This window comes from Quercus lobata, chromosome 8 (genome assembly GCF_001633185.2).
Source record: "Quercus lobata isolate SW786 chromosome 8, ValleyOak3.0 Primary Assembly, whole genome shotgun sequence".
In the NCBI taxonomy this organism is placed as follows: Eukaryota; Viridiplantae; Streptophyta; class Magnoliopsida; order Fagales; family Fagaceae; genus Quercus; species Quercus lobata.
In genome coordinates this window covers 54,901,006-54,928,967 of record NC_044911.1, presented here as the reverse complement: position 1 = coordinate 54,928,967, position 27,962 = coordinate 54,901,006, and the positions used below count along the sequence as shown (strand labels likewise).

At 31.0% G+C, this 27,962-nt stretch overlaps 1 protein-coding gene across 2 annotated transcripts; it reads right to left on the bottom strand.

The window, feature by feature from the left end:
- Positions 1 to 3,406: 3,406 nt before the first annotated feature.
- LOC115954924 (amino acid transporter AVT1C) lies at positions 3,407 to 16,201 on the bottom strand. Of its 2 annotated transcripts, none has more exons than XM_031072926.1 (13): positions 16,174 to 16,201; positions 14,959 to 15,189; positions 12,398 to 12,705; positions 10,640 to 10,854; positions 9,837 to 9,860; positions 7,541 to 7,721; positions 6,663 to 6,882; positions 6,125 to 6,260; positions 5,559 to 5,578; positions 4,667 to 4,812; positions 4,315 to 4,358; positions 4,124 to 4,186; positions 3,407 to 3,761 (listed from the first exon to the last, which is right to left on the bottom strand). In XM_031072926.1, exons 2-13 carry the CDS (start codon positions 15,147 to 15,149, stop codon positions 3,663 to 3,665), a joined length of 1,647 nt encoding a protein of 548 aa, XP_030928786.1. In that variant the 5' UTR covers positions 15,150 to 15,189; positions 16,174 to 16,201; the 3' UTR covers positions 3,407 to 3,662. The 2 variants fall into 2 exon arrangements, with proteins under 2 accessions (XP_030928786.1, XP_030928785.1); XM_031072925.1 differs by lacking the exon at positions 16,174 to 16,201 and adding an exon at positions 15,994 to 16,167 and having other exon boundaries at positions 14,959 to 15,199.
- Positions 16,202 to 27,962: the final 11,761 nt, after the last annotated feature.

Sequence of the window (27,962 nt, the reverse complement as noted above, 5' to 3'; positions counted from 1 at the left end):
ACTCCTCCATGAAATATCCACAGTGAACAAAGTCATAATGAACTGTCACTTTATAAACAACTATTTTATTCTTGAGTACCCAGTTTAATATTTTAGTTATTCATATTTATTGAAATCCGATTTCAATAAATATAAATTTTAGTAACTCTTTACTAATACTAAAGTGGGCGCCCAGAATAACCAATTCCTATTAAACTTATTTCAATGGGATATTTTGTGTCTCTATAAAAAGAGATTATAGATTCTATCTTGAGAATATGTGTTCTCTCAACACTATGTGTGGTTACCCAACATACTGAAGTTTTGACCGTGAATATTAGATTTCACTCCTGATATATCAAAGTAACCTATATTTCATGATCGGGTTCACTATCCTCTCAGGATTGAGAGTCTATGAAATTAGAAGTCGTGAAATTAATTATTCAGGTGACAGTTCTTGATTGAATAATTAATCTCACATCGGTCTTGTTCAATGTCTTAATACTTAAGACACATCAACTAGAAGTCTCCACTTCCAATGATCAATGATAATACTAACATAAGGCTCTCATAATCTCTTCCTGTCCTTGAAACTTTTTTTTGATTCCATCAATTGCTCTATACATGCCATCATATACATAACCCATAGCTGGCTTTTCATCAAAATCAACAATGCGTAACAAACAAATCAATGGTGACATAATATGCACAACTACATGACAATCATTCCAAAATTGATTGTTAAGAATGATTTTCAACACTACCTTTGCTTTCTTATCTTTTGTATATCTTGATTCAACATAAAATTTGCTAGTCACCAATGCTTGTAAGTCATGCTTATGTTCCTTAAAGCTTCCTAAGGCAATGAAAGTAGTAGCAAACCTAGTTGGCCCTGGATGCACAATTTCCGTCCAATTTTTTCTAGTCCTCAACCAAGCTTGCAAAGCCATATGGTTATAAATGAACATTGTGATCTTGGATGCACACTTTGCAAGTTTATCTACATGATCCATCTTCCCAATATTCTTTAAAATTAGGTTCAGGCAATGTGCTACACAAGGTGACCAACTAATGTTCCTATATTTTCCACAAAAAATTCTTCCAGTAGCTACATAATTTGCAACATTGTCAGTGACCAAATGAATTATATTTGCACGACCAACCCAATTAACAATTTCATCAAAACAAGTTACTTAAAGTAATATCATCCTTAACCAAGTCAGAAGCATCAACAGAGTGTATAAAAATAATTCCTTTAGGACAATAGACAAGGAAATTAATCAATGTTCTATGCCTAGTATCAATCCACCCATCAGCTATTATTATACAACTAGTGACAGCCCAATATGAACGATGAGAATCAACAATCAATTGGACTTCTCTTTTTGCTTCTCTCAACAAAGGCACTCGAAGGGTGGTGGGTCACCGGATTTTTGGTATGACTGGTTGGATCGGTCTGGGTTTAATAACTATGAATGTAGGTGTACTATGTAATCCTCAATCCTCATTATTTTATTTTAATTAAAAAAATTGCAATCCAGAGTTGTAATTCTGAAGATTCCAAGTTTTATTCATCATATTATCGATTTATAAAGTTTTCAAAATATTTTATATTCTCAAGTTTCATTAATCACATTATCTATTAAGAAATTAGGATATGTTTGGTAAACTATAATAGTTATTCCTATATTTTAGCTATTCTTTAATTTGGTTTTTTTTTTTTTTTTAAGAGTTTCAACCTATGGCATGCTCTTGATAATAACTTTTTATCATCAGACCAAGACACTAATACCAGTTGAGCTAACTAGAATTCACATATTTTTATTCAATTATAAGAAATAATCATTACTTATGAATAGCTATTCTTCAAAATGAGAAATAAATATTTCTCTCTAAAAAGGTTGTACTTGATATTTCTTAAAAAGTGCAATAATTTCTAAAATTAATATATTTGCAAATAAACAAACTTTCCATATACATGTAACAATTATAAAAATAAAAAAATCATAAAAAATAATTCATATCTCTCTCAAATTTAAAAAATATTATCTTTAAGGAAATATAATTGTATGAGTAAGATATTTCCTAAAATAAATTTTAAGTTTTATTCTAATGTTATAACTCATAGCCAAACTTATGAATATGTTTAGTTATTACATTACAACACATTTTATTTCAAGTAATAAAGATTATATTTCCTATCGTAATTCCCATTCAGTGTACCAAATGTGCCTTTAGATTAGAACATTTTGTGAAAGGAATAATCGTTTCCAATTAAATTAGAAAGTCATTCTTCTAAGCTACTTGAATCCCGAGTTTGAACCAAAGATATAAGATATCACAAAGGAAGACATTTTCACAATATTTTCCAAAATGTGTAGTGTAAACAACTTAGTGAACCAAGATCGGCTTGAAACTGTTGGATTGTTTTACGCAATTAAAGTAGGCTTTCACATTGGGTTCACAGTACTGGACTGGATTCACCCCCATCCAGCAGCACTGGATCCGTAGGCCGTAGCAGCACTGGACTAACCCGGCAACAATTTAGGAAGTTCATATTCCAATTCAATTCTTTTCCAACCACAACAAAATCTCACAAAAAATTGGCAACAAACTGAAAAGTCAACACACCATAAGTCAAAAAAAAAAAAAGATTACGCCCGGAAAAAGATATAAGTTGTGACCATCTTACTTTCAGTTCTTTTATGACCACAACCAAAATCTCACAAAATTTTTGCAACAAACTGAAAAGTCAACCCACCCTAAGTCAAAATAAAATTAAAAAGATTACACCCGGACTAACGATACAAGCCGTGACCATCTTACCTTAGCATGGTTGATAACTTGATAGTAACTACAAACTCCTCTACCTATTGAAGAACTAATACTTGAGGCCCCTACAGGTGCCCATTACTGGACTTAGGAGTTTAATTATGCAATTGAGATATATATATATATATATATATATTTATTATGTGATATTTTTATTAGAGGTCTCAAGTTCAACATTTCATCTTCCCTATGTCAATGACACACCAAAATTAAGCTATTAAGCACCTTATCCGATAGTTGCTAGCAAGAGAAGAAACAGTGCAAAGCTTATCCTACTGTCGATGAAATTTGAAGCACAAGAAGTAGATCCTGACTTTCTAATTGGATTTTTGAGCCCTTTTTACGCTTAAAATGGAAAGAAGGAAAAAAAAAAAAAAATTGTTCTCAAATGGGTCAGAATTACAAGCATGACAAAGATGAGGGGTAAATGCAACTCCTGTATTAGATAGGAAACTAAATTTGTGGCATAAAGACGATAGAAAATGTTCACCTGTACTATAAATGTTATGATTATGGAGTTACAGTAATTAGACCATGAAAGAATCAAGATGCTAAGATTGGTGTTTCTGAGTTATGACTAACTGCAACATCCCACTTATGTAATGATCTCTTTATAATAAGGTTGTTCATAATACAAAGCCAATAAGGACAAAACCGATAAAGTCATTTGATGAATTGTATTTGTAGTAGATTTTTTAGTACTAACAAAAGGTTCTCTCATTGGAAAATACATAAACACAAAACGGAAGAGTGATGCAAATCCAAAATTGGGAAGGGAGAATGAATAAATATCATACGAATCCAGAGTACATGATTCGAGTTTCTCTTGCTGTTGGAATGCGCCAAAAATTTCAACGCTTCAAACTCTCAACAATTTTGGAGAGGGCTGAATATGTCCCAAAGGAACACGATACAGCACCTACTGAAATAATTATAATACAAAGTGCTCCCTGAAAAAAGAAGAACCATATAAGTAATGGAAGTGAGAAGTAAATATGATAACCAAGCTGTCAGTATTGCCCACAAGAACACAACAGCTTTGATATTAATTAGCAATGTAATGATTGAACTTCTAGTTTAAGCTCCATAAACCATTTGCATGCATTTATAAATCCTATTACCCTTCAACCCTCAATGCAAGGAGGTGTTAAAATTCAAACAGAGTGATTCAACATCACAATGGTATAAAGGGGATTGTTAGCTATTGGCTTCAAACAAATTCCAAAATGGTTAGAGCTGGAAAACCATGATTTACAAAGGACATACATAACTATAGTTGTAAATCAATAATAATAATATGTAGATACCATACCTGCAACCGGGTTATTTTCCCTCTCACAATGCTCAGGAAACAAGCGCAAGGAAGTATCAAGGTCTGCCATAGAAATAAGTGTTAATATAATAAAACAGACATACTGCTTCAGAATTTTATATCCTTGAACCAAATGCGACATCACTACCACTATAAGGGACAGACAGATGAGTTTGCAGAAAAAAACTTACTACAAGCATTGTGAGCAAAGATCCAATCAATGACATTACCAGACCTGAAATAAGATTAACAAAATATAACGATAATGTAGCACTGCAACATTTAACAAGAGAACTTTCAACTTTCATATAATGCTACAGCAATGAAGCATTGAAGCCACATTAAAAAACTAAAAAATGGGGTTTCTACTGGAAGTTTCACTTGAATAAATTTTTTTGAGAATTTAAGTATCTAAAACTCTTTTACCTCCTTCTTCCTTTCTGTTGTCCATATAGTTGCCAACAGACAAAGAAAGGATGGAAGACAGTTCTCTTGGAATTGAAACAAACAAATAAAGAAAGAAAGAGAGAGAGAGAGACTTACCGAAGAAGGGGACACTGAGACCCACAATCAAGGTAGATACCACCAGTGCTGTTCTAATCAAGATGGAATATATATACGACTTGCTGTGATTTGATGGTATCAACTCCTCCAAACACATCGCAACAGGAGACATAGTTAATGCATATGTGGGTCTAATTAAGGAAAACTGTCTTTATTTATCTTGAGCAATATGGGCTCTAAAGTATTGAGATAATCAAGCTCCTTATACTTTGCAGTTGTTATCAGTAGAGAAGATAAAGGAGTTCCAATTTGGAACCATGGATTGCCTATCAAAATGGAAATGGTGCTATTTTGCTTTATGCTATATATCTTGGTGATTTCTCAAAATTTCTTTCATGGTCCTAATTGAAACGATGAATTGGGACTTCAAATTCTATGGAAGTATAATGGGGGCACTCAATTTTGATGGACATCTAAACAGATCTTAAAGAAATGAAATTAATTTCATTTATCTTGTTTGTTTTCAGAAAGGAAAGTAAGGCTTAGGACATTTGTCAACTCAAGGTTCACTGATTTTTTCAGTTGAAAATAGAGAGGCATAGTGCATATTAAGAAAACCAAGTTCATTATGCTTTGAGAGCATGGTACCCCAATACATCTTTCATCTTTGCATGAGTAGTATCATTGAAGTAACACTTTTAAATTTCCAAATTGAATTCGGCAGGATTTTCACCTTTTCCACCAATTTATCCTTTTACACTTTAAGTTTTCACAATGGTAAACGAATATTAAATTGAAAAGTTAATTCTTGAAAAATCTAGCTCCAAACAGAACGTCCACAAAGAAAAAAGAGCCATCCATCCATTTTGTAAGAGATTTTAATTCAAACAAGCTAGACTGTTTGCACATTACCTACTTATTAAAAGGATATTTGGTAAAAGGGTTTACTACCTGCAAAAGAACCACAAAAATAATTTCAGCAATTAGCTTGTATTTTAAATGGATGAAGGTAAGAATCACAATACTCAGAAACTTGAAGTTTGAAGTGGTCAAGGAAAAACAATTGAGCCAAATTCAACCTGGCTATTGGGTAGCTCTAGCAGCCGGGGACTGTGTCCCCAATTATTTCAAGGCTGAATCAAATTGAGCTAAAGGTTGCTCGACCAAGGTTGAACTCAACAACTTCCTATGAAACCAGCTAACATGCCAGTTGACAGAAATAGACCTGTCAACTACCTATGTTTAACAATGAGTCTCCTAGATATATAGTGGCACCAGAAATATCTGAAGAGAGTTAACTTAGATTCCTGTGCAGGAGGATGCTCGGGAGTGACCATTTGTTGTACTAAATGAGATATACTAGATAAAAACAATAAAAGGACACTATTGTTACCTGTCAAAAATACAACTAGGTGTTCAACCCTGACGAATGCAAACTAAAAGAAACAAAGCTAACACATTAAAAGGAGATTCATACTGAAATTATAGCAAACATACCGTCGTCCACACAGCAATCTTAGTGGCAACCAAATCCTGGGGCAAGTTAAGAGTGAACTGTGACTGTATTGAGTCTCCAAACATTTTGTACCCCATAACAGCAACCCCGGCATACAACAAAGTACAAATACCAAAACTGCATAGATAACAGGTCGAGTTATATAAAACGAGGGATATCTACAATTATTGGGGATTTTTATTTACAACAAAGATGAGGTATGTAAATAGCAATTATGATTTACTCTTCCATGGATTTAGGCTTGGTGAATGCTTAGTGGCAGGATCAGGATGCACTATGCACCACTGCTCTTCACCATTATAATGTTTTTCTTATTTAGTGATAATTAATGTGGGATGTTCACTCTATTAAGATATTCTTGTAGGTCTTATTAGACTTGATTAACATATTTTGAAATTTTAAATAATATCAAAATGTTAAAAAGAGTCAAGAATGCACATGACTTCCTTGCCTACTGTTTGATGAAATTAGACAACTTGGGAGTCTTTGTGATAGGATAGTAGAGCATTGCGAGTTTACCATGTTAAGAGGACAGCAGGAAACTGATTTGGTCTTGCCATTGATGTATATATGTTGGGGAAAACAGCATGTCCTGAGTAGCAGTAACCATAGAGACCAACAGCAACAGGAAGAGTTCCAAGGTTCAGTGTTGTCCCTTTGTTATGAAAGCCAACTCCATCTACCAGACCAACCCAAAACAAGCAAAGGACCACCAAGACTGATGCAATAACTCCACCAGCTGGAAGGAGAGAAAGCATGATATAAAAATCTCTCAAAAGACCATGGATTTGGAATGATATTGTAATCGTTGTGCATTGCAATGCACACCAGCGACTTAAAAGAGGAAACACAAAACAGTTTTAATACAAATCAACCATTGAGCTGTTTGTCAAGTGTCAGCCACCAACACTCCAAGATTTTGTGGCTGCATATCTATCTTTATATTTCATAAAACACCGTTTGGGATTATAGAGAAAAAATTTCAATTAAACTTATACAAATCCATCCTGCAGAGTGCAAATAACTTCAGTCATGATTATTATATTGTTCAGTTAATTGAAATGCAAAGAATGATTCCATTTCTTTGGTACCTCAATATCAGTGCTGTGTGGCCAAAAGCATGGCATGGATCACCAATCAGGTTTAGCAATATATTTCCAATTGCCACATCGGCCAAACATACTATGTTTTTTGGGTAATGCATTATCAAAATGCACCTTTTCAAAATACATCTTTTTATTTTTTTAAGTGCAACTTTTTCAAACCCCATTTTCAAAAAGCTGAAAAATAAGTTGTACCAAATCAGCACTAAGACAAAGTACTACTTGATTTACAAATTGTTGAAAAAGATAATGGAAAAATTTATATCTGACTTGCAAAAAGTGTAAGTTACTTACCAGATATATAACTAAGAACTCTGAGGTCCCGAAGCCAAACAGTAGGAAGAACAGCCAGGGTTGTCATCAATGCAAACAGAACGTGCGAATTTAACTCAAACCCACCCAAACTTATATTTGCATTTGGAAACAGTGAGGATAAGTTGTCGCTCTCCAAAATTATATATTCAATGCAACAAGCCTGTATGTGGAGAAACTTTCACTGAATCACCTGAGTGTTATAGAAGTAGAGTGATGCAATGTAGGCATGAAGAAGCAATATCTTCTTCTTCTTTTTTTCTTTTTTTTTTTGATAAGTAAGAAGCAATATCTGAAACACACAAAAATTATAACTCTTCCACAGAACCAAAGTTCTAGAAGAACTCTAAGCTAGCATGCAAAAGAATACATAAAAACTGTCAAAATAAACTTTTATAGAAACTTTAAAAGTAAGTTTTTTTTTTTTTTTTTTTTTACTTATAAAAATAAATAAATAAAAACTTACTATGATCACTTTTTGTAAAATAGTAATTATCATAAGTATTTATAAGGAGAGATTTTCTCCTACTCCTTTAAGAAAAAGAAATAACAAAGTCCCACACTTCAATTAGAGAAAGGAAAACAACTTATATTTTTCATAACTGATCTGCATAATAGAGGAGTAGAGATAATTCTCGAATTCTCTAGGAAGCAGCTAAATGTTGCATGGTGTGCTCAGTACCTTGGCTATAGATCAAGATTAAAGAATGTTTTTAGCAACCATTTGAAAGGGGAAAAAAAAGAATAAAGGATACATGATTCAAAAACAAAAGTTCATGGATATATTAAATCAAATGGCATTTCCCAAAGTTCTTCCCATTTAATCCTCATCTGAGATCTTTCAAATATTTTATGTTCATATAAGTAGTTTTGGTACCCAAGTGGAAAAAATCTTCCATGTCATATAAGACTCATAGCATAGACTGATATGGTCATGTTTGTAACAGTGATATAAGCAGTACACATGATACTATGCAGTCAGAGTGCAAACATTGAAAATATGAGCCAGAAAAATTTATTCAGTGCCTCAATGCAGTGTAACTAACTTAAGACTCAAAATTGAAGCTCAATAACCCTAACGAGGAAAACTCTGTCATGAGCTAAACAATCATTCGCTTATGCCATTTTAGGCGTTGACTCTAAAAACGAAATGCAGATCATAACACAGAAAACATTTTGCAAATGGAAGAAAATGCAAGTTTGGGTACAATATAAAAAGGTCACCACATTTAGGAGAAGATTACTCATTGAAGAGGACTACACAATTGGTAAAGTGTTTCAGATTTCTTCAATGGTTTGTGATGTTAACATGAATAAAAAACTTATTCCATATTGAAGGATTTATTATAGTAAAAGAAGATGATATTTCAGATATTTATTACATTAAAGCCCTTTAATGGTGGATCATGTAGTGTATGCTAAGAGCGATGAGGTTGGTAATCTTGTTTCTCCTCTACTTTGCACTAAACTTTTATAATGTTAGTATGACAAAATTAGGAGCCATATCACACCCTTTATCTCAAATCCATGATTAAATTTGGCACAAACTTGGTGCAAAGAAGATCAAGTTGAGATAATTTCTTATGCACTTGAATAATGTTGTAGTATCGGATGATATTGATTGAGTCCACAAAAAAAGAGGGGGGAGGGGACCCAACAGGACAACAATACAAAGTGAGGAGAGCTGTAAGTTAGATACCAGTGGGAACTGGGATGCAAAACCAAATGAGACTACCAATAATAATGCAGCATGTAGACAAGTGAGAACTGTAGTGATCTGGTATTATGGTAAAGAAGATAGTTGGCACCTTGTCTTTGGTCATTTGTTGTCTACTGTAGTGATCTGGTATTATGAGAAAGAAGATAGTTGGCACCTTGTCTTTGGTCATTTCACTAATGGACCAGTCAAATAAACAAGAAGGGCTCAGTCAATAAGGGCCCGTTTGATATGTGTGTTTAAACAACAATTTTAAGTTCTTTTGGAAATACGTGTAGGTAAAAAAGTGTGTGGAAATACGTGTAATGTTGTTTAAAAACTGAAAATATGTGTTTGAACTCACGTACTAAACGGGACCTAAGTTCCAAAACGTGGACCCAGAACAATTGGGCATCAATCAATGAAATCTATGTCTCTCAATAATATATAGGTGGGCCCCACTGGAATCTAGTTAATTGTTTCCATTAATCTATTTTCATCAATTCTACATAACTATGGTTGGAAAAGTTACACAAACACCAAAAAAAGAAAAACTCACTCAATTAAATCAACTGTACTTACATATAGTTCCACGTACAATATTATCTGCACCCACAAAAAGAAATTGCATAAAGCAGTGTTAGCAATCAATCAATCTTGTGCAATAGTGCTTTAATAATTTATTATTTATAATTACTATATTATTAGTTTTATCAGCTTTGCTAAATCCACAAAAACAAAATTATTCAAACTTACATGAGTATAAGACAATATATAAAGAAAGCTATATACAACTTGTAGAGGGAATAAGTATCGATTATATGAAAATAGAAGCCTTTAGAGATATAGGAGTATCTAGCTGTTTTATCAAACCTTTGCATGTATAAAGTTTAGGCTAAAATACAAATTACAAATTGTCATTTTCATTTTCATTCTTTAGGTTTCATTGTAGTCCTAGAAGTTTATGTATGTTGTTAACACTAACCCTTCCACCATAAACTCCATTAACTATTAAAACAATGTTTTTTTTTTTAATATTAAAAATATTTTTTAATGAGATTCAATAAACTTAAAAGGTATAAATTGTATTTTTGCAAAAATAAAAAGAAATATATTACTTTTTTAGTATTAAAATTTTTTTTTTTTTTTTAATAATTAATGTAGTTTATGGATGGAATGACTAAGGTTGACAGCAATTATAAAATTTTAAGGACTAAATGAAAAAAAATGAAACTTAAAGGACAAAAATGACAAAACACCAAACTTAAAGAGTGTAATTTGTATTTCAGCTTAAAGTTTAAGACCCTTACTTATTTTGTGCTATATTTCATTGGGAGAATTAACTTTAGAAAAAGAAAATAAATAAAAAATTCAACTAGACATACCGAGATGGCAACCCGGCCAAAATTACCAAATGCAGCTTGACCAATGTCTGGGTATGTCTCAAGCCCAGGTGCACTATCCAAGCAGTAGCGCAGGAGAATTCCAGTATAAAAAGAAAGAGCTGCAAATATGAACAAAATAGAGAGCCCAGCCCATCCTCCTTCTTTGGCAGCATAAGAAGTTGAAAGGATTCCGACTCCACATAGAACATTTATACCTGTATAATTGGAATTGATCAGAAACTTTTGATTTAGCTCAGGTAAAACTTCAAAAATGCTTTTGTATACACTGTTTTCAATTACCAAATAGTTACTTAAATTCATTATTGTGGACAATCCCACACACACACACACACACACATGTATGTATGTATGTATGTATGTATGTATACACTTGTAAAAACAGTTTTACAGTTAATGAAGTGTAAGTTTATCAGGCACATAGTCTTCTTAGTCTGCTGATCTCTTCATGTGCACCATGTGCAATTTGAACAAAGCAACCACACATTGTTTCATGCCAAAGATAGGAATTTTTGTTTGATAGTTCATTAGAAACTACTAATTAGCTACAGACAAAGGCAATGAGGCAGATCTGTATTCAAATATAATATTTACAGATATAGAGTTATAGACAACAAGTGAATTGTCTGTCAAGTTTGAAGACAGTTTCGCTTTTTAGAGGATACTACACATCCAAGTAATATTTTATTATCCAAAATAATATGCAACAACATGTTAGTCACGTTAGCTGAAATAAGAGGTGTCTATATTCATCTTATTGGAGTAAGATAAGAGTCACACATTCTGTCCATGAACTGATACAAAGGCAATAACAAGCAGGTGTACAGATCAGACTGAATTCTGAGCTATGTGAGGGAGTGGAGGTGACAAAGTGATACTAACTACTTGTGTTTGTTCATGAGAACAGGCAAGAAGATTTAAAACTACCTGATTGCCTGATTGGCCTATGTGGTCCCTGAACATGAAATGTCGACTTATGATTATGTTCCATGGCCGTAGCAACTAGCAACCCTAAAACGACTGATGGCAATGCAAACAGATAGGATAATTTTTATACTCAAATAGGCCACAAGTAACCTCTCTCCATTTCCCTAGGTTCCACCTATTGCTTCCCTGTACTGCTTAATGTGTTTTGTTTCTTCCATATGGAAACATAATGCCACTAGTTCAGTTGAACTGTTATTAGTCTTATCATATAGAATGTGACTACAGGCTAAAAAAGGAACAACCAATCCATTTCAGTATAGTGCTACATAATGATAGATTTGCAAGTAAAACAGGTTTGAAGTTTCACTTCACAAACATACACAAAGGCACCCTGATTACATTTTCATGATTGAATTTTAAAACTCAAGGCAAATGTCAATTCAGCTAAAAACAGAGGTGGATGCAGGACATTTATACAGAAAGGGATAATGGAAGACCTTATGTGTGAGTAATCTCTAGAAAGTAATTGTTTGAGGTTAATTAGATTATCTGAAGAGAGAATTTAGGGTAACTAAACAGAATGTTTTAGGATTTCTAGAGGATACAACAACAGGATTAAAGCATATATGTCATGCCTGCATGTCTCTATCACAGATTGTGAGTCCTTTACACATTCACATTATGTGAACCAAACCATGTGAACTATAAATATAGAGGATTAGCATGTTCCTTATTTCTCTTCTTTGTTTCTTTTTTTTTTTTTGGGGGGGGGGGGGGGGGGGGGTGGGGTGGGGGGAGAGCGTGTTAACATACCATTTAGCACAGCTTGCCCAAATGAGCACTGGCGAGAAAGTGGGAGTTCATGTGCAACCAATGGTTTCTCATCTTTCCTTATGGAATATCTCCTCGTTGGAAGAGGAGGAAGCAAAGCATGTGAACTACGTCTCTGTTGCTGCTGTTGCTCATCTAACAAAGGTTTTGTGACAGTTGGTAATGTTTCAGGAGTGTGTCTTCTCGTTAGGGATGAGGAAAGAAATGAACTGCCTAATCTTGACAGTGTAGGAGTGCCCAGAAACCCAATGCTTGGAGATTGTACACTACTATATAAATCGATAGACTGCCTGAAAAATTGATTGAATAGCAATGAGTATTTTAAACCAAACACACAAGAAATGCATAAAAATAACAAATAAATACATGTAGGCTTTCATCCCTTAAATAAACCATTGACAGTGTGCATTCACATGGATTATTACAGTCCTGTACTGATAGTGGATTTTACATCAGCTATTCCCCCATTATGTACAAGCTAACAATATGCACATTTCTTTTCAAGAGGGCAGGTAGTTTTGTTGAAATTAAACATCATAAAACCTGTTCGAAGGCAAGTGCAATTATAACGTATCAATGTAAGCTCTCATCTCTTAATAATTTCATTTATAGCTTTCATTCACATGGAATATACCAAGAGTCGATTTTACATCACCTACCTCACCTATTATGTACAAGCTAACAGTCTGCACATTACTTGCTAAGAAGGCCGGACCGCAGGAAATTTTGTTGAAACCCACCATCATAAACCTTTTCTAAGGCAGATGCAATTATTACATGGAAATTTTCGGTGCTTGACCGAGCCAATTTTTGTTTTTTAGAAATTACAATTTTGGTACCTGATTAGATTGAACTCCCAGAATTGGATGAACAAATTAATAACTAGTAGACTAAATAATCCAAATCCCAAGTTAATAAACAGACTAATCAATCTGAAATTCTGGATGTTCCATTTGTAGGTCCCAGGTAAGAGATATGTCACAAAATCATCAGAACATTATCCAACACTTAAAAAAAAGAACACAAAAGCCATGGTCATGTAGACCAATCTCTATTGATGTTATGGTCCATAATTATCCAACGTTCAACATTTTTGGCCCACAATAATGGTCAGGAAGAAAGATCAATGAGCACATCTCAATAGATCCACAGGCCTGACTAGATTGAACTCCCAAAATAGGATGAACAAACTAATAACTAGTAGACTAACTAATCCAAATCCCAAGTTAGACTAAATCTGAAATTATGAATGTGCCATTTGTAGGTCCCTTGTAAGAGATATGTCACAAAATCATCACAACATTATCCAACAATTAGAAGAGAACACAAAAGCCATGGTCACGTAGACACACCTTTATTGATGTTATGGTCCAGCGTTATCCAACATTCAACATTTTTGGATCACGATAACGGTCAGAGAGAAAGATCAATGAGCACATAACAATACATCTACAGTGCTTTAGCCATTTTTAGAAAACTGATTAAAGCCACCCCACACTCCTTCAGTAACCTTCCATGGAATTCTCTAAAAGTAAAAATCACTCTCACACTTCAAATTTCAAAACATTGATTCCCATTGTTCCCGCAAAACCAAAAAAGTAAACCAAAATATAATTGTCTTGGCCTACTGCCCAGCCTGGAAATTGTACTTTTTCACTCTATACGAACTAACCTATATATGTGTCCAAAACATAGTACTTATAAAGCTAAACATATTACTTATAAAGCTAACCAAGTGTGCGTTTGAAGAATCATTATAAGCTTGCTCCTGATTCTCAAAAAAAAAAAAAAAAAAAAAATTATATATATATATATATATATATATAAGCTAGCTTTTTGCTTATTTTATGTATTATTTGCAGGTCCCACACAACTTTTTGTTTCAGGTTTATTTCCAATAACTCTCTGTTTTTAAAAATTTACTAGTTTTTTCTATCACTAATAAGCTATAAGAAATAAGCAATTCCCATACAAACACCAAGTTGGACAAAAACACTATAGAAGTATTTGAGATCCACTTATTTTGTTGAAATTAAAATTTTTTTGCTGAAAGTACTATAGATAAAGGTAAAAATTAGTTGAAATAGTACAGTAAGACTCATGAATAGTACCAAAAAACGTAATGAGACTCATGAATAGTAGAAAAATAAATTAAATAATAAAATAAGCTGACTTTTTAATCTGAAGCCAAAGGCATATAGCATACTCCAACTGTAAAATGAGATATCACTACAATATATGTGTTCAATTGGTACCTGTAATTTCTGTAACTTATTAGTGACCCAACAAAAAAAGATAAAAATGAATTTATTTTCAAAAGAGTTAATTTTGAGCTTTGAAAAAAAGAAAAAGAGAGAGACAAAAAACGAAATAACTTTACAAATAACCCCATTTTCAAAAAGCTAAAATAAGCTGACCAAGCGGGCACATATTATTTTGAGTAAAATAAACTAACCCATCAAGGAAAATCAATAAACAAACAGCTAAAAGAAATCCATGAAACCAAACAAAGTGGAACAGAGAAAGAGAGAGAGACTAAAAACCTGTAACTTTGAGGCCAAGAGGTATTGTAAGAACCGGGTTTGATTTGTTGCTGGTGATCAGCCGAAGAATCCGACGAATCCGAAGCGTTTCCTTCGTTGTTTTCTTCAGCTTTATCGAATTCCTTTTCAACTTCCTCTTCTTCTTCATCGCTCTCAACGTAAAAACTGTGATCCGAGACAGAGTTCTTCATCTTCCTCTGTTTTCCTCAGCCTCTCTCTCTCTCTATCTCTCTTTCTCTCTCTGCAAAACTCACAAACCTCACTGTAAAGACCAAAACTTTCTCACAAAAATAACCTAAATAAAAACGAAAACAAAAATATCTTTAAGAAAACGATAAAAATGCTGGGTTTTTGTAATAGAAGCTGTGGCCCAGTTGGAACAAAACAAAATAAGCAGGTTTACATTAAAACCAAAAAAATAAATAAATCACTTTCTTTGTACGGAGTGAGCAAAACATGAACCTGAAAAAGCATACGGGTTACGTGAAATTCGGAGGAGAAAATGTTTGTTTTTGGTTTTGGTTTAAATCTGGATTCATCAAAATTAGAAAAAAAAAGATTTACGTGTGCTGCCCAAATTTTTTCCATTTGTTTCAGCAAAGAAATGGAATAAGAATCTTCCTGAGTTTTAATGGCTTATAAAGATTGACTAGAATTTTGAATGAGAAAGAATTCTACTTTTAAAGACTTTGTTTATGCTCTGTTTGGTTATTGAGAAAGTACCCGGAAAGGAAAAAAAAAATAAAATATTAGAATTCCAAAAAACTTTTAACTCATTTGTAACGTGAACGAGTACCCAAATAAAGGAAATTGAATTCTCAAGTAAGCAATTTAAAAACAACGAGTTAAACACAACACAGATAAGCCAAAGGCCATTACATGTGAAATTTTCTTTCTGGGCAGTCAAACAGAACGTATTGGAAGTGAAACAAACTACGAGTTAAAACATAAAACAAACACACAGACACATAGTACACAGAGAAAGAGAAATGGGAAACGTTGTTGTCAGTGTTAAAGTACAAAAAAGCATCATACCAAAAGTGCAAAACAGTCTGGGATTGAAGATCCAAGGGAGACTGTGTTCTTTGGAACCAAACCAGCGAGAAAACAGTGGGAAGGTTTTTTGCCAGTTAACTTGTTTCTCTGTGTACTTACTCAGTGACTGCTCAGCAAAAATTTGTACAGCTTTATCAGCTATTTAGCCTATTTATACACCTCTCTCTCTCTCTCTCTCTCTCTCTCACACACACACACACACACACAACGATAAGTGAGTGACTGTGCTGGTTTTATAATACGAAGCATACACGCGCGTGTGGATGGATGTTATTAGCCTTGGTTCTTTGTTTTAGTTTCTTTTAAGCATAAATGTATTTTAGTCCTTACATTTTGATTTTTTTTATTTTATTTTAGTCTCTACATTTTATTTTTATCATTTTTAATTTCTAAACCAATTAATGTGGGATATTTAAGTCCTTAAAGCATTATTTCGTCATCAAACTAACAAGAAAACTGACGAATTAATAAAATAATAATAAAATTTCTAACCTCTTTTTTTTTTGGGAAGAACATGGAAGTTCATGTTCTTTGTATTCTTCCTTATAATCAATTTCCAGCAAAAAATAATCCCTAAACCCAGATCCTAACCAAACCCCAAACCCATATCCCTAGTAAAGCAAACTTTAGCCTTCAAACCCATAAATTTTCTTGAAAAAAAAAAAAAAAAAAAAACCCAAATCACCACCACGGAATCAAAGAACATGAAGATCAAACCCAAGCAAAAGAATAGAAACAATTGAAATCTGCCACTAAAAAGAAAGATTAAGACCCATGAAAAACAACCCCACCCACGCCATCCATCAAGCCACCAAATCAAACAACTGAGACCTAAAATCCATCAACCAAAAACTGTACAATCTTGATCACCAGATCCACCTTCGACACACTAAAAGCAAGTCCCACCACAACCCAACCTCTAGAAACCCAGCTAAATAATATTGAAGAAGGAACAAGATTGATAGCGACTGCTGCTGTTGTTATTGCATCTAATACAGCGGCATCTACATCATCGGAGCCACATCGAGAGGCTGAACGCTAGGGTTTTGGTAATTCGGTATCGGCAAGAACTGTAGCATCGACGGTGGCACCACGCAGGGCACCTGTTGAGGCTGAGGTTGAGGCTGTAACTGTGGCTATCGCAGCGACGGCGGTGGTGGTGGCGGAGTGTTCGAATTAGGGTTTACAGCGATCGACATAGATGTGGATGATGGTGGAGGAGTTGACGATTGAGGTTGTGGATCGGGTTGGGGGTTTGGGGCTTTGGGTTCGGGTTGTGGAGGATTGGATTCTAGGGTTTCGGTAGTAGAGTCAGCCATAGTTGCAAAAACACAAAGTGAAAAAAAAAAAAAAAAAGATCTATATGTGTTGTTGTTGTTGCAGTGCGTGACTTTATCAAAAATGATCTTGATCACCAGATCGACCTCCGACCCACTAAAAGCAAGTCCCACCACAACCCAACCTCTAGATTCTTCATGTTCTTCCAAAAAAAAAAAAAGAAGAGAAACAAAATTAATTGAAAATATTTTCTTTTCTTTTAAAAAAATAAGAAGGTTAGAAATTTTATTATTATTTTATTAATCCGTCAGTTTTCCCGTTAGTTTGGTGACTAAATGGTGTTTCAAGGATTTAAATGTCTCGCGTTAATTGGTTTAGGGACTAAAAGTGGTAAAAATAAAATGTAGGGACTAAAATGGAAAAAAGTCAAAATGTAAGGACTAAAAGTGCATTTACGCCTTTTTATTCTGATGGAGATAATTAGAATTTGGAAAATATATGTAGACCATATTTTTATACTACTTTTGCAACAAATCTTAGTAGACGAGTTATTACAGGTTTTTAATTTGAATTTACAATTGCTATTAGTGGATAAAAAAATAATTTTAGTTGTGAATTCTAATTAAAAACTTGTAACAATCTGCCAACTAAGATTTGTTATGAAAATATTATGGACGTAGCATTTCTCAAATAAACACGGCAGGCCTCTACTTGCCAAAGTATATGGTTATTTTCTAGGGTAATTTTTTTTAAAGAATTATTATTATATTTTTCTCAAAAAAAAAATTATTATTATCTAAACAAAATACTACAAATATTATTAAGAAAAGTTACAAAATTGAGATGTGGAGAAACATTTGTTCACATAGTTAAAAGTTAAAACAACTATCATGTTTAGCCAAGTTATGAATTAAAGAGTTAATTTTATAGGAAAAAATAACAACACATAAGGCCTTTATAAGAGATTTCGTTTCAGCAAGTAGGTGACCAAAAGAAGTAAACGACTCTTCCTTGCTATAAAGAGCTTTACATACCCCATTAGAATCACCCTCAAGAATGATAGAGGAGAAACCACATTCACTAGCAAATCTAAGAGCATGTATAGTTGCCAAACATTCCACAACTGTAGCAGAAGATGGACGAGCACAAAAACCCTAATTATATGAAGTTCAGTAGTTTATGATAGTTTATTTGTTGTTTGAAAAATGTTAAAGTTATTATAAAGTAGTTTGTAATCTTGTGCATATATATGGATGTATTTAAGAATATTAATGTCATGTTGATTGTAGTTACCATTTAAGGGCCCCTTAAAAAAAGAGTTGTCTAATTGTCTTAAAATAAATGAAAATTTGAAACTTAAATTTCAATTTGCAATAAATTCTTATATTTAAGAAAGAAAAAGAAAAAAATCTTATTGAATGTGGTGTTATATTTAATACAAAAATAATCAATTTCTTGATTTTTGCAATGAGTAATAAATATCTTCACTAAAATTAAGAAATTGAATTGACACATAGTACAAAATTAGAGTCCAATTGAAATCTAATTTGAAATTTAATTGAATTTTCTCTCTCGTGTGTGTGTGTATATACAGGAATAGGTTTAAGTTACACCTGGTATAACTTTAAGCAATATTACACCACTCAGTATTTTTTAATTGGATGTGAATTTTGACAAATCCACCGTTAGATTACATTATCTTCATATATTCTCCATACTTGCAAAATTTCAAGGTGATCAGCACTTAATATTTATCTCATCAATCAATTGTTTAAATTCAAGTTTTTGTAATTTAAAATAATGCATAAAATATGAGTTTATGGATCAAATGGTAAATAACATCCAATTGACATGAAAATTGGCATTAATGTTAAAAACATATAGAACATGTAATTCAACAGTGAGATTTTCAAAATATGAATTATATAACAAGTTATTAGTTGGTGTAATATTATTTAGAGTTATACCAGGTGTAACTTGAACTCAACTCATATACACACACGCACATACATATAATTTTACTACTATTAAAAAAAAACTACACTTTTTGTCAATAATATAATTGAAACCAATTCAATAATATAGTAAATAAATGTTTGAGTTTTTTTTTTTTTTTTTTTTGTAATTAATGACACATTGGTTTATAAGATTTGTATCTTCTAAAAAAAAATTATAAGATTTGTATGGTCAAATTTGATCCACCCTTGACATTATTATTGTTGTTGTGTTGGGAAAAGGTGAAACAAATAGTAAAAACACTTGTTCCCAAATGAAATTAATATGATCAATTTCAGAAAACTGCTTAAAGTTGCAATGTAAAATTTAAATAGCGGTGCTATTATTCCCCCAAGGGATTTTACTCTGTAATAACTTGGTGTGTATGGGGGAGAAGGGAACAAGATGATAGCATATACCTAAAAGAATAACCATATACTCAAAAAAGTCTAGATAGTAGATACCCCTTGTTTGTAAAAGAAGAAGAAAAAAATACTTGTAATTATACCACAAAGTGTTTGAAAGACTAATTATTCTATATGTCATTGAGTGTTTGAAATCTGCATTAATGTTTTTTTTAAAGTATTAATGGGATATTGCAAAAATAGGAATACAGTTAATGGCCATTATTCATTTATTATTATAATAATTACAGTATTATACTATTATCATTTATCACGTTTATTAATAATCCTATATCTTTTTTGCTAACCATTAATAATTCTATATCTTATAAATAGTTTTCTTCTCTTTTAAATAGATCTATGATTTGATTTTCATAACTGTAGATTTATAATAACTAATATGTAACTGCTTACGCACGGAAATGATGAATTGTAGTGGTACTATTAATGTTAGCTTGGGTCATAAAATATATAGGATATTAGTTCAACCAGAACATTTAAAGGTACTAAAATAGTTTTTTCTTGCAATTTTCATAATATTTGTTATACCAAGTTTCTCATTACATTGCTATTATTTATATAATTTTGAAAATCACTATTAGATACTACATATACAATATCAATTCACAATTACTGTATTTGAAATTCTACTAAATACATCATAAAATAAAATAATAAATTGGTCCAATAGTATCTCCTAAATTGAACGAGAATAGGTGCATGAAATCGTTCAACTCAATTACAATTTGTTACGTTCAAGATCCTAGCATACAAAATATCTAAATAGAAATAATATAAAATAATCTCATTAGTTCAGAGAAAAAATAACAGCAAAAATCTAAACAATTTAATTTGTATGGAAAGCTAACAAAAGCAAAAATTCAACTTTGAATCTAATTAAATTTTCTCTAAGCATTGGTTTTATTTATATATATATATATATATATATATTTCTTAATTTATTTATTTGTATTACTTAGTTAGTAATAGACCGTATATAGTCATAGTATGTATATATATATGACTAAGTTTTTTATGATTTATTTATATTGAACTCCTCATTTTCTACATTGAATTAACTCACTTAACATAAAAATTTAAAAACTTATATTAAATAGATACATGGCACAAAATTAAACTCTAATTAAATTCCAATTTTTACACTGATTAAACTAACTTAAACAAAAAATTTAAAACTTAGATTAAATGAGATACATGGTAAAAAATTAGACTCTAATTGAATTACAATTTAAAATCTAATTAGATTTTCTCTTAGCTTAACTTATTATATATATATATATATATATATATATTTGGTCAACAGAGGAAATGCATTATATTAACTAGCCATAAAAGGTGAAGTAGTGGCTATAAACCTTAAAGAGTACAAGCCATTAACATCAGAGTTCACAATTACGTTAAGATAAGGGATAGGGGGAACATCTAGAACAACAAAATCAGAAGTTAAGGAAGAAGCTCCTTTCGCCTTTGTTGGCCTCCCTAAACACATGCCTGACCGTGGTCCGCTGAAACTGCTCGAGTAAGTACCTGCAGTCATTAAGAAAGGATGTATATGAGCTGTTAGGGGTTTTCCTTAAGGTCAACAACTACTTTGGCATCCAATATATAAAGAGATTATAGAAACCTGCCATTCAAATAATGATAAATAAAACTTTGCATTCTTACATAAGTGAAAGTGTTGCAGTAAGAAATTATTTAAGAGAAAGTTGCTTTGACTTTTAAATTAAATTGGCAATAAAGAAACAATACGAGCGAGTGGGGTGTCTAGCATTTGAAAAAGTATCATCATTTCATGTGCAAGTGGTTGTTTTTATTTATATTTTGCTGAAGTGCAAGTAGTTGTTTTTAATTGGCAAGAATAATCACTAATTCATCTTATTGCCATTTGTGTAATGGTATGAATTTGAAATTTTGAACCCAATACAACATATATAATGTCCAAAATTGATATTTCCGGTTTTTTTTTTTTTTTTTTTGGGTTCCTGCTCGGGAAATTTCCAATCCAGGCCAGTGAAACAAGTCGTAGGCTTGCTGCCATTACATCAATGAATAATTTATATGTTTTGATAAATACTCATCATTATTTCTAATAGTTTAATTAATATCATAAATTTAAAGAGTAATGTTATAACTATAAACTATTTTACAACATTTTAACAAACTGGTGATGTGGCCTACTTTTTATTGGTTTTCATCTAGCCTACTATTAACATAACTTTTTCATTAACCAATAATCACCATCACATTAACAGTTTGTAAAATTTTTTGTAAAAAAGTTTGTATCTTTAACATTACTCAAATTTAAATTCTATTATATTTACAATTGCCTAAAAAAATTAATAACAAAAATGAGTTAATAGCAAATCATAAATGTCACTAAAGGTTTTGGAATGCTGGTAAAGAGTTATATATATGGCGACGTTTTTAGAAACGTCACAATAGACCTTTTGCGAAGGTGTTATAGCGAAGTGTTTGACCGTCACAATAAAAAAACGCTGCGATAGACCATTTGTGTTTACAAGGACTCTTTTTGGTTTTTTGTGATGTTTTACAAATGCCGCCTAAACCCAGGTTTTTTTTTTTTTTTGGTAGTGAATACTTTGTTTTTTTTTAATGAAAAACTGTATATGAAAATAGATATATATATATATATATATATTTTTTTTTTTTTTCATTTTCTTGTATTTGGTAGTATAAAAACAAAATGAGTTAAAAGAAAATTATATTCTGACTTTCCTTATTTAATTTAGCATGAAATAGAATTGTTTTCCACTAAAATTTTCTAGAAAATAACTCAATCTCATGCCAAGCTACATAAAGGAAGTTTTATAGATAATTTTCTAACTCATTTTAATGTTGCTTCCAAATATAGGAAAATGAAATTTTTTTAGAAAATGATTTATTTTCTAGAAAATAATGTTAATGTTGGAACAAAGGGAGATAAAATTGAATATATTAAACAACAAGAAAATATGATGTCTGTTTCTTCATCTTATTCTTCTTCTTCTTCATCTTTTTTGTTGATAATTTGATAATTACAATAATAGATGAAGGGGGATTTGAACTCACTCTTACTCCCATTTTTTTCATTCTTCTTAGAATACGTTTGTTGTATGTGTATAAAAACCAATTAGAATATTGAAGCAACAAATATGTTCTTTTGTTTTTCATTATTACAAGTTTATTTTATTTGAATCTCATCTTCGCTTAAGGTTGGAACAACAAAGCAAACATACAAATAAATAAAATAAAATTTTCTGCAGTACAATAAGATACCAAACATGCATAAATGACAATATAACTGATTTATTCTAAGGCAAAAGTTAACGAATGTTCTAAGGTGCACTATTGGTTTAGCAAATATTTTTAGAAAACTTTTTATGAAAAAAAAAATATGTAATTGGTTATTTTAACAGTTTTTTATATTTCTCATAAAAGTGATATTCAAACTTTTCTAAAATGGTAAGACACCCGTTAACCAGGCCTTTATTATAATTACCTAGTAATCTATGCAATGCCTGAAAAAGTTTCGTAAAATATATATATTTTTTTCTAAATATGAAATATGATAATTATGACAGTTTTGAGTAGTCTTTTTTGTCTAAATTTAAAATTTAATGATTCTAGTATTTGTTAATAGTCTTTTTTTTTTTTAATTGTGGCAAAATTCAAATAGTGGGACTATTTTGAAAGATTAATAGAGTTAGAGGGTTTAAATATAATATAGAATCTAAGCTCAATTAATAAATTAGAATAATAACATGTAAAATTGTGAAGTCTAAAAAACTTACGTGGCAAAATATTATAAGATCAAGCAAAATATAAATGTTTTCAATTTTATCATACTAACAGATAACTTGTGCAACACATGAGACATTTTAACAAATTACTTTCCTACCAACAAAATATATGATATTCTATCTTTATTTTATTTTTTCTAAATACACAAGTTGATAATTATGGTTTTTTTAATTTATAATTTGATAGTTGGGAGTTGGAAGATTTAAACTCTGAATGTCTCCATTAAAACATTAGAATGTGTCGATCAATCAAGCTACAAGACTATTAGTATAATTATGGTAGTTATGAATAGATACTTATTATGATTGTGTAGTTGTGTTTTTATATCAAACTATTTCTTCTATTATAAAAGGAAAATATGATATGTCAAGACTCTAATGGAGGATATAAATATGATATATCAAGCTTATATGAAAAAATTTGATGAGGTCAGCTAAAATTTAAATATATACTTGCAATTCATATTATATAAAGTCTAAATAATAATATATATTATATTAAGTATTTCTTAAGTGTCATCATATAAGTCTAAAAAAAACATTCAATACATGCATAAAATGTAAAACGAATACTAAATATATATATATATATATATCCCTTGTAAAAAAAAACATCAAAATCGCCATGAGTCTTGTAATTTAATGATATTACCAGGTTTCTCTTATGAGGAGAACTAAGATTTAAATCCCTCCTCCCCCACTTGTTGTAATAGTTATATATATATAAAATCAACATCATTTGCTTCTTTCTCTCTCTTGGTCAAAACTTTCTCTAACATGAAAAATTGTTTTTCATTATCCATAAACCAAGCTCAAACTTTTAAGTTTTTCACCTTCATTAAAAGCTAATATCACAACTAGTAGTTACCTTGTCATTTATACATGTACTGCATATAGCTTTTGTGTGCTATAGTACAAATGAGTTACTCGTATGACAAAGTCATTTTAGCCACTGAATCAAGTAAATTTTTTTTATAGGAAAAACACATCGGAAATATTTTTAAGAAACTGATAAATCGGCTGAAACAACATAATTAATATCTAGAGGAACAAACTCCAAAAGTTCAACTGGATCGATCCGAATAATAGAAGTAATTGATACTTGATTTCTTTTCATTTGACTAAAAACCGAGTTAGGTGAAAGATTATCATCAATAATAATGTTTAATTCTTCTAGACCTTGTGTTCCATTTTCCAAATAAATAGTTAAATACCATTGATTTCCAGTTGTCATATCCTTACCGCACAAACCTAAACCTAATATATCATCCCAATCTACTGTTACTTTCCAATGAAAATTTCTAATATCTCTGTGGCATTATCAATCATAAAAATAAAGACAACCTTTTAACATATAAAAAACAAATAATAATTATGTTCATACAAATAGTAACTATTAAGAAAATTTGTGTATAATAGTCTCTATTCTTATATTTAGAATAGTTTGATGTGGTAATATTTTATTATATGGTGTAAATATGAGTGTTGCCATTGAATTCTTATAGAATGTACTCTATAAAATAATTTTTATTTGTTTAATTAATTAGAACTCACAAATTGTTTTTGGAAAAAAAAATTACTAAACAAATTATGATTAAATTACGTAAGTTATTTATATATAACAGTAATATTTTGACTTTATTTATTTATTAATTAAATGTGTATTATGTAATAATATAAATATTTTTTTCATCAAACTTTTATATATATTGCACAAATTAAAGTTCTCCAAATTAGCTATTACCTAGTCTTTCACATAATAGATCTCAATTATGTAAATACCCTTTTTATTATTGATAAGGAGTCCTCTATATTATTGACATATATATTAAGAAACCATTTCATACATTCGGTATATTACATGGAAAATTCTTAGATACTCCCAAAATAGAGAGAAATAGTACTCACTCCTTTTACATTCATAGTAGTCCCCACCATAAATTTAATGAATGAACCCCACCATAAATGTAAAAAAGAGAAAACACAATTCTTTGTTCTCCAGGAATACCTAAGAGTTACTCACATTACTCTACTACATTTCTCTTTCACATAGATACAAGTTTCCTAATTTAGTGAGATCTAAACTTTATGCTAGATAAATATGTAATGCGCCAAACACATTGAATGGATAAATATGTGATACACCGAATACATTGAATGGTCTCGGGCATATAGACTAAACAAGTTCTTCTCAAAATTTTATCAAGATGATAATCCATGTTTTAATCATGCATCACAAAACAACTTGGTCTGGCCTACAGCCACCAACCATGACCTCCATTCCAATTCTCACTCTTTCATTTTTTGTTTTTTTTTATAATCTCCAATTCTGTTTCGTTGTGCAGCAAACTGTGTGGGTGTATATATATATATATATATATATATTCAAATCTTATCCCTTTCATATTGAACATGTTTAAGCAGTAATCTGCTCCAATGATAATAATATATAAAAATAGCTTCAGATTGAGATGTAGAAATGAAATTTTCTTGAGAACTTTCAAGGGCAAAATTGGAAAATAACTTTATATGGTCTTATCAGATTAGGAGCATCTCTGGCTGGCTCAAATAATTATTTTATGGACTAGGACTAGGACTAGACCTGCAAGTCTCAATTATTGTACGTCCATCACTGTTTTTTTGCAGATTTTTTGAAATCGTTTCCGATTCTCCGCTTTTCATTTTATGATTGGGAAGGTGTTTTCATAGCTTTGGTCCTTGTGGGACAGTGTGACTTGGATCTCATCCATGACACAAAATTACAATGTGGTCAAAACATCATGGCTGTTACATAAATTTAAACACATTTTTTTAATTTTTAAATAATATTATGTATATTTTTTTTATTTATATGTATTTTTTTAAAAATTTTCTTTTTTAAGAAGGAAAAAAAAAAAGTTTAAATACACACCAAACAGACCCTAAAGATGTACGGTATTTATTAACTCTTGTTACAATTAATAGTAACAACATTTACAATTGTGAGTTATGAACCCATCCGCCATTTGATGACAAGTTCATCCACATGAGTTGTTCCTCAAGTTTAGGCAACCCAACATGATGGATATAAGATGCTGACCAACTTTGATCTGGAGAGAGTGACAACTTCGATTCATTTTTTTTTTTCAATTTCAAAATAAATATATAATACTATACTACAATTGACTAAACAAAGCAAGATGTGATGCTTCACTTTTTTCTTTTTGATAACAAATTATTCACCAAACATATATATATTTTTTGGGAAATCGTTTATTGAACCTTGACCAATTTCTTTATTGTTTTTTACTTCATGTTTCGCTACTTTGACATCAATAGACAATGATAATATCTTCTAGTACTAAGCCTACCAAGAATATGCTCATGCAGATGCTTGTGTGTTTGGTTCAAGTTTTTAATTTCTTGAATAATTTTTAAAAAAACTTAATTGCTTATGTGTAACATTTAAAATCTCCAAAAAAAAAAAAAGTAATTTGCTTATGTGTAACAATTTAAAATCTCATTTTTTAGGTATATAATAGAACTTTTACTCGTTGTTAATCAAAGCGTTCCTTTGTGAGTGAAAAATATATCAAATGTGTTTTACTTTTTTCTTTTCTTTTTTTAATAAGAAACTTGAACTTCATTAAATTGAACTAAAAGAAATTACATCATTTGAAAGAGCATATTCTAAGAAATAAGGGCTTTCTTCAATTCAAGTATAATGCTCAATACCTTGAACGTGTTTTGCTAACAAATGTGCTAGATGATTTTCATTCTTACAGGTATGTGATATCTCAAACTTTCAAAAACTATGTAAAAGAGAGATAATACCATAATAAGATGTGATTTTCTGATTTTCCAGCAATGGCAAATGTGTTTTACTTTGTTATTTAACGTTGTGTTTGGGATAAACTTCCTAGATGAAGGTTTTAATATGATAGTTAGAATATTACATACAAAATTGCTTATTCTGCATGATATATATATATATATATATGTATATATTTATTTATTTATATTTATATAACCGTGATGACAACAACAACCATTGCTATTGATTGATTATTCTATCTTTCTTGGAATCAGATTGGCATATTATATATCTTAAGCTGATATTTATCCTCTTATCATCATTTCCCATTTGAATACCACATGAAACATGTTGGCTGCCAAATTGGATTAATTCTTTGTTGATGGGCCAGATGGCATTACATACTCAGTCAAATTCCAATTAACCAGTTTGAATTATGCATATTATGTATAGTTATATAAATATTCCTCACAATTAGTACTAATTCATTGGCATAAAAATTTGAAGAAAAAACTCTTAAAATGTTAGCTTAGTGGTTCCTAAAATTTCACCATATCAATGAGATTTTAAATTTGAAACCTCTTGCCAGTATCTTGAACCATCTCATAGGATTTCTCTATGTAATAATCCGATGTGTGTGGGATGGGAAGATTGTAT